The following is a 7,240-nucleotide window of genomic DNA, read 5'->3' as shown; positions in this document are numbered from 1 at the left end:
TACGTAAAAGAGCACGACGACTCGACCAGCGAGAGGAATATCGGAAAGGAAGGATGGAAAACGAAGAATCTTTGACGATACTCTTAAAAGGACATTGAAAGTCGATGATGATCCGACGCGCAATCCGACGATATCTGAGATACAAATTTTGACACGCTCTGCAAAACACTATATTTCTCAGCGTTAAAAACTATAATTTCGTTTAAAGTAAATTTTCCCAAGGGAAGATCTAATCAATATACCTAAAACCGTTTTTCCGGACCTTCGCAACTGGGTCATCGGCAGTTATAAAGATGGATCCTTCTTCTAATAATCTATAACGCCTTAGCGGTTGATACAATGTTAAGTTGCCGTGGTTCAGCGATTAGAACGTTGAGCTGATGTTCTGTACGTTTGATACGAGACCCTGTTTCTTCTAGATTGACGAGAAACTGACGATTAACATAACTACCAAACAAATTCATCGACAATCATACTACATGCGTAACACAAGTGCCGTCGTTTAATGAGAACGGATAAATTTTACTCTGAATACTTATTGTGTCAATTAGTGACACACTTTGATCACGTTTTGAAACTCAAAATATTCTAATTACTTAAAAAATATATATCAAACTATATAACAAACCTCTTGATTCTTTTCAAATCAATCATTTCTTCCCAATACATCTTGCTTGAACGTGCGACCCAGTGAGAAATGACTTGTTGATCGACGTCGAACGATGTCACATCGTCATCGAAATAGATATCGACGTAGATTCGTCATCGATCGACCAGCTCATTTCTCGCTGGGGAGTAGCTTCGCCACATTTGGTCTCGATAACAGCACCGGCCAATCAGCGTCGAGCTCAGGGTGACTAGACTTCTGATGCACAGAGGCGCATCTACAAGAAGACCGTTCTCTGTTGTCAAACTTGAGTGGCGTGTACACATAACCTCTCTGCACGTTCCGTCCCTCAGCGTTCTGTTCTACAACAGAAGTGATAGTAGATATTTAGTTGAATATAAAAACGTTATTCAAGAATATGGCTGGTCTGCATTTGATACAGACCTACTCTTCCGATTCGGAAGACGGGCACGACGAGAAGAAGGAAGACGATCATAAAATTGTAAACAAGTACATGAATTATATTTATTCATTCTGGGTGTTGCAGTGTTTAATAATACGTTACTTTTTTTCTGAAAGCTCTCTTCTTGATTATAGCGAAAAACAATGCTTAGAGAGTAAGCGCGAATGTTTTTAATTTTGAATTAAGTTAGGTTAGGTTAAAGTACTCTATTTTATATAAAGGTACGCCTGGCTGATGTGATCATTAACAACTTCAAATTAATTATCTTTAATTAAAGTTACGCACAATTTTTTAAAATATTGATATTAAATAGACGTAGTGTAAGAACAAAAATAATATATATATATATATTTTTCTGTTACACGTTTCGAATAAATTTGCAGACTAGTCTTACCCGCGAGTATTTTATCGTGGAAAGGAGTTGCATACAACGAAGAAGTGATCGATGATCCACTGGATCACGACGGGCGGATACGAAGCTTTAAACATGAGCGTGGTAACTGGACGACTCTGATTTACATCAGCCGTAAGTATTTCGGTTTCGAGCGTGAGAACCTGTGATAAGTTGTACAAGATCGAGAAGTCTGCTTAATGTTCAATAATCGATATTAGGATTTATAAAAAGTGCAAGGTGATTTCAGATGCGCCCAGCGACTGCCTTCGCGCTTGGATGAGCTCGGTGTTGAACGAGCTGCCTGTCCAAGGCAACATCATATCTAGTCTTCATATTAGTCTCAGCCGTACCTTGGTCTTGAAGTTTCACTGGATCGAGTCGTTCGTCGAAGGTGTAAAGTTGTTGTGCTGCAAATTCGACAAGTTTGTCGTTCAGCTCACGGACGTAAGGGTGTACTGCAATGATGAGAAAACTCGCACGTTCCTCGGAATTTATTGTCAGGATAAAGACGGAGCGTTGAAGTGCCTAACTGAAGCGTTTGACGATTTATTAGCTGGATATCAGTTGCCGTCGTTTTACGAGGTACATGAAACCAATATTCTCTTGTCACCTTTTTAAATGCACCACACACGGTACAATATGAAGCGATAGATTTTATCGTTTGAAAGACCAGAATATTTAAATATAATACGATACATTTCTTATATGCAGGATACTTCGTATCACATCAGTTTCTTTTGGTGCCTTGGAGACGAGCGAGCCCGTTTGAAAAAACTTCTGCCGTCTCTTACTAGCAATTTAAATACATTTTTGGCAGAAAATATGGAAGACGCTTACGTGCATGTCAACGATATACACTGCAAAATAGGAAATAAATGTTACACCTTTGAACTAAAATAGCAAATTGCATTAGGCTATAAAGTCTATCTTGAGAAATTGTATTTATTATTGAAGAATAAGAAAATTAGTTACCCGAGATCGCTTCTTTTAATTCATTAAATTCACTGATCTGTAGAGCTTCAAAGATACCGTGTAAGAGATATAGATTTGTTAACAAATTGTAAAAGTATTGCTCTTGTGAATATTATATGTATAAAATATAAATTATTTTGTGTTAGAAGCATATCTACATATGTACACACTCGTACGATATTTTATAAAAATAAATTATTTCTCCGTGCACCAGAATTGTATATACAAATTAATTGCTTCGTACAAAGTCACGTTGGTTTAAAAATCGCCAAGTTATGAGGCAATTTCGTTACAATACCCGTACCTCGCCACAATTTAATCCACGCGTCACACAAGTTAGGCTCTATGCTAGCCAGTAGCGTACAAACCTTCGGATTTTGTATAACCAATCCAGCCTCTGGATTACTCGCGATATTTTTACAACCGCTAACGTCGACATAGGCTAACGTAGGCTGACGACTCAATAACATGTTTACAGATAACACAGATACATTTATGTTTCCACTAAGAATAAATTTTAACAGTCTAGGTAATTGTTTTAGGATCGTCCTTACATCAGAGTCCGTTACATCACAGAACGAAAGGTCTAGCGACTCTATGCTCGGCGACAGGGCTACGTTAATCGTGTCTAGGCTCGAGATGAAGCGGTTGGAAGACAGAACATTGGACAAGTTCAAATCGAACAGCTGCCTGCTCAGAAACGAAGACGCCGCGTCGCGATTTAATTTATTCCACGAGATATCGCAGCTTGTCAGATTAAGATTGTGGTCGAGTGGAAGGTAAAAGTCCTCGAGCGTGCAGTAACGCAAGTTAAGGGTTTGTAGGTATCGTAAGGGCGCGATTAGCTTTCGGAGGGTGTCACGGCTCTCGGAGCTCAACGGATTATAACTGAGATCTAGAACTCTTAACTGGGCAGGTAACGAGTTCACTTGGCGTAAACAGGCGAAGTCAATATCACAGCCTTTCAAGTAGAGCTCCTGCAGAGACGACAGATTCGAGAGACATTGATGCAGGTGCGCCCCCGCTGATAACAACACAGTGCCCGATAATTGTAACACCTTGACGCTCTTCTCGTATTCTAAGGTTTTTAATAACGGTACGAGTAATTGCTTATCGATATCGTCGGGTTTTACGCGAAATATCGACGTATTTTCGCAGGACTTCAAGCACTTCAGCATGACTTCGCAGGGGGTCAAATGGTGAGTAGAGCAGACCGTCTTGTATCGCTCGACAACGGACGGGACCTGCAGCTCGACTATCTCGCATTCTAACTTCTCGTTCTCCCTCGCAACATTCAGAATATTTTCCTTCGTCGCAACAGCCCCGTTTACCGGACGCAACAGCAATTTGACCGTGCAACCGGTTTCTTCGTGAAACACGCGCTCGGCGGTACTTTTAACGTACGCCAGAAACTCCGTCTCGTCCTCGCAAACTGCTACTTTCAGATTGAACACCCTCTCTTTAACAGACATACGTAAATGCACGTATTCTTTGTCGTACTGCTTCGAACTTGTTGTGGTATGCGGAGGTGATTGCGGGTGGGCCTCTGGGGACGGCGTGCGAGACACGGTGAATCCACTTGATAGCAAGGACGTCTGCCGTTTTCTCCTGCTCCTTTTGGCTCTTTCAAACAACTGGCAAACATCAGCGGCGGAATCGCTGTCTTCGCTCGTGCTAAAGTCGTCCCTACTTAGGCCCGCGTTGTACGGCTTCATTTTTTTAGCGGCGCTCTCCAGATTTCCGTCCGCATACTTTCGTTTGATTGCAGCGGTGTGACTGTTGGACGCAGACTTTTTCCTCGCTGCACTCCCGATGTCGTCCTCGAGCCAATCGTCGACGAGGACTTGCTCCTCGCTCACCAACGGCGCGACCGGCTCGTTACTGCCCTTAAACGCGCTAACGGCGTTGGTCTTATTGAAGGTACGCAAGCTCGCTATCGTTCTCTTGTAATCTTCACCGGCGGATATCCTTCGAGCCTCGAACGTCTCGGGCGACGCGGACCTCTCGACCGGGACGTCGTCGGACGATCTCTTCCTTCTCTTCTTCACTGGAATAACAGCCGAAAGCTTGTTACGCAACGTCTCGTACTCGACCAAGTCCGTAGGACTTAAATCCTCCACGCGATCTCTCCAATCTTCCAGGCAATCCAGCACCGTGTCGCCGTCGTGGGTCCTGAGCGTCACGGTCGCCCCGTGCTGCATCAGGAGCTGCATCATCGAGAAGTGGCCGCAGTACGCGGCGTCGTGCAGCGGCGTCACGCCCTTGCAGGACGCACCGCCGGGATCGTTGACGCTCGCGCCGTGCTTTAGCAGCAGCTCCGCGATGTCGACGTAGCCGTGATTCGCGGCTTCGTGAAGCGGGGACCAGCCGTAGTGATCTCGGACGTTCGTGGAATGACCGGAAGACAGGAGCCGCTCGACGGCGCCGAGATCGCCGTTGATGCACGCCACGTGCAGCTGCGTCTCGCCCTTCTCGTTCCTCTTGATCGCGGACGCAACTCTCCTTGATCTTCTCTTGGTGCCAACCGGCCTCTTGTCGACCTCCTCGACCTCCAGATCGGACAGATCCTCCAGGCAGATGTCCGCGCCAATCTCGCCGTTCTCCTCGGACGACACCTCGCTCTCCGTGTCGCTCGGCACTTCCGACGTCAATCCCGCTCTCCGCTTCGTGTCCTCCGCCTCGTCCAGCTGACCCGCGCTCCTCAGATAACTGACGAGTTCCCTAACAACGGACTTTTGTAATTTGACATTACCGCTCTCGTTTGCCGAGCTCAGCGCCAATGTGTAAGAGTCCCGAATTTCTGCGTCAGCGGCATTCGCCGTCACCAGCAGATCAGCCAGAAACAGCGCCGATCTGCATTTCTCGCGAGGACTGGCGCAGAGTTCCAGCTCCCGCCGCGCGAGAGGCAACGCCTCCTTGTACCGTCCCGCGTCCTTGAGCGTTTGAACCAGGCTCGTTAAAGAGACGCCTATTTGCTCGCCCGTCTCCTCTGCACAGGTCAGCATGTGCCGATAATATTCCACACCTTTGTCGAAGCACTGCGCGGCGACCGCCGCGTCGCCCAGGGTCTCGTACAATCTCTGCTTGGCACGGACGTTCGTCTCGACGAGGAGACTGTTCTCCGCGCGGCATATAGTTACGATAATCCTCAAATACTTCTCCACCTGGCAATTAATGTCCCTCGGCAATCCGCTACTCGTGTACAGGGAAACCAAGACCTTGCGCGTCTCAATCCACTGTCCGGTTCGCATGAACAGTTCGGCCTTCGTCACTCTCGCCTCGGCACGCAGGCGCGCGTCGCTCACGGTGGCCGCGGTGTCGATGTAACTCAACGCCAGCTCGAGATTGCCCTGGCGCTCGTATATGGCCGCCAGAGAGATGCACGTGCGATGCAGATCCTCCTGGAAGTTGTTGGACACGCACAATGCGGTCGCCTGCTCAATCAGATTGATCGCCTGCTGCGTCTCTCTCTGCGCCTCCAGCGTCAGTCCTAGATTGAGCAGCAGCCTCGCTCGCATCAACGTCTTCTCCTCCAGCTTGATCTCGGAGGCCGTCAATTTGTCGCACAGCTCCATGCTCTGCGCGTAGGCCGCCTTTGCGTTCGCCAACGCTTCGTCGCGTTTCTGTGCCTTGCCGATCAAGCTCTCGGCCAAGCAGAAGTGAGTTCTGCCCAGGGTGGCAAGCGCCCGCTGCTCCTCTATGGAGTTCCTCATGTCTCGGGCGCCTTCCAGGTGTAGATTCTGGTGCACCAGGGCCTGCTCGTATTCTCCCAGGCTTGCGTGAACCTCCCCGATCATTCTGTGCGCTATCGCGCAGCTCAGCCTGTCCCGCAGCTCCTCGCAGGCCGCCAGCTGCTCCGTGTACTCCCGCAATGCCTCCACCGGCCGTTCGTTCTCGAAGTACATGTCCCCCAGAGTGTTTGTGAGCTCGGCCAGCTGGCGAAGATTGTTGTCGCGCCTGGCATGCTGCTTCCTCTTGATGAGCTTGTCGATGTTCATTGTGACAATTGTTCTGGATACATATGAAATGTCTTATCTTTCTCGAGAGTCTGCAAAATATAAGACAGTTAATTTAACTGAAAAGATGTTACAATACCTAAGGGGCACTTTTCAGTATGGTCACCTGAAATATCGATGATGTACTCACCCCAGTTTAACCTATTGACACGCAGCAGAATCTCAAATATAAACTTAGTCGCAGGAAGTATAACACGATCTTAAGTGTGTGAATAACAAATGTATTTCAAAAGTTTCTTAGGAGGTTGCCGAATCTGTCACTCCGGTATCAGCCTCGCGCCATTTCGAGCGTTCCGAAATCCATTGGAAAACAGGCGCACTTTACTACCGCAAGAAGTAAACTCTGCGCGTTGCGCCGTGCGCGCTGGCAGTCGAAAATATGTCGTAACTATTTCTTTTTATAATTTAAAAACTATGCTTGGGAGAAAATTTAGGTAAAGGAAAAATTCTCGATTTTTTGCGATTTGAATGTGGAAATTCTCGGAAATCCAATTCTTGAAATTTTAGATAGTGCCACCTCTTTGCTGATCATGTTCTCCTGATACTTTGCCAGTTTTGCGATTTTCGATTTTCGCGATTTAAAGTTTGAAATTCTCGGAAATTCAATTCTTGGAATTTTATATAGTGCCACCTCTTTGCTGATCATGTTCTCCTGATACTTTGCCATTTTCTCGATTCTCGATTTTCGCGATTTGAATTTGGAAATTCTCGGAAATCCAATTCTTGGAATTTTAGATAGTGCACCTCTTCGCTGATCATGTTCTTCTGATACTTTGCCATTTTCGCGA

General features: G+C 46.5%; 2 protein-coding genes across 3 annotated transcripts; one reads left to right on the top strand and one right to left on the bottom strand.

Moving 5' to 3' along the window:
• The first annotated feature begins 730 nt into the window (after window positions 1-730).
• On the top strand, window positions 731-2,652 carry LOC105569465 (U6 snRNA phosphodiesterase). 2 transcript variants are annotated; one of them, XM_012025959.1, is made up of 4 exons: window positions 731-1,117; window positions 1,454-1,596; window positions 1,712-2,046; window positions 2,176-2,652. In XM_012025959.1, exons 1-4 carry the CDS (start codon window positions 1,026-1,028, stop codon window positions 2,362-2,364), a joined length of 759 nt encoding a protein of 252 aa, XP_011881349.1. In that variant the 5' UTR covers window positions 731-1,025; the 3' UTR covers window positions 2,365-2,652. The 2 variants fall into 2 exon arrangements, with proteins under 2 accessions (XP_011881349.1, XP_011881350.1); XM_012025960.1 differs by lacking the exon at window positions 731-1,117 and adding an exon at window positions 1,134-1,224.
• A 25-nt stretch (window positions 2,653-2,677) lies between these two features.
• On the bottom strand, window positions 2,678-6,754 carry LOC105569464 (tonsoku-like protein). The gene is made up of 2 exons (XM_012025957.1): window positions 6,583-6,754; window positions 2,678-6,484 (listed from the first exon to the last, which is right to left on the bottom strand). The coding sequence occupies exon 2, from the start codon at window positions 6,432-6,434 to the stop codon at window positions 2,685-2,687; it is 3,750 nt and encodes a 1,249-aa protein (XP_011881347.1). The 5' UTR covers window positions 6,435-6,484; window positions 6,583-6,754; the 3' UTR covers window positions 2,678-2,684.
• Window positions 6,755-7,240: the final 486 nt, after the last annotated feature.

Source organism: Vollenhovia emeryi, unplaced genomic scaffold (genome assembly GCF_000949405.1).
Source record: "Vollenhovia emeryi isolate VEMERY1.0 unplaced genomic scaffold, V.emery_V1.0 DF939124.1, whole genome shotgun sequence".
Taxonomy (NCBI): domain Eukaryota; kingdom Metazoa; phylum Arthropoda; class Insecta; order Hymenoptera; family Formicidae; genus Vollenhovia; species Vollenhovia emeryi.
Note: the sequence above shows the minus strand (reverse complement) of the source record. Positions and strands in the feature narration are given on the sequence as shown.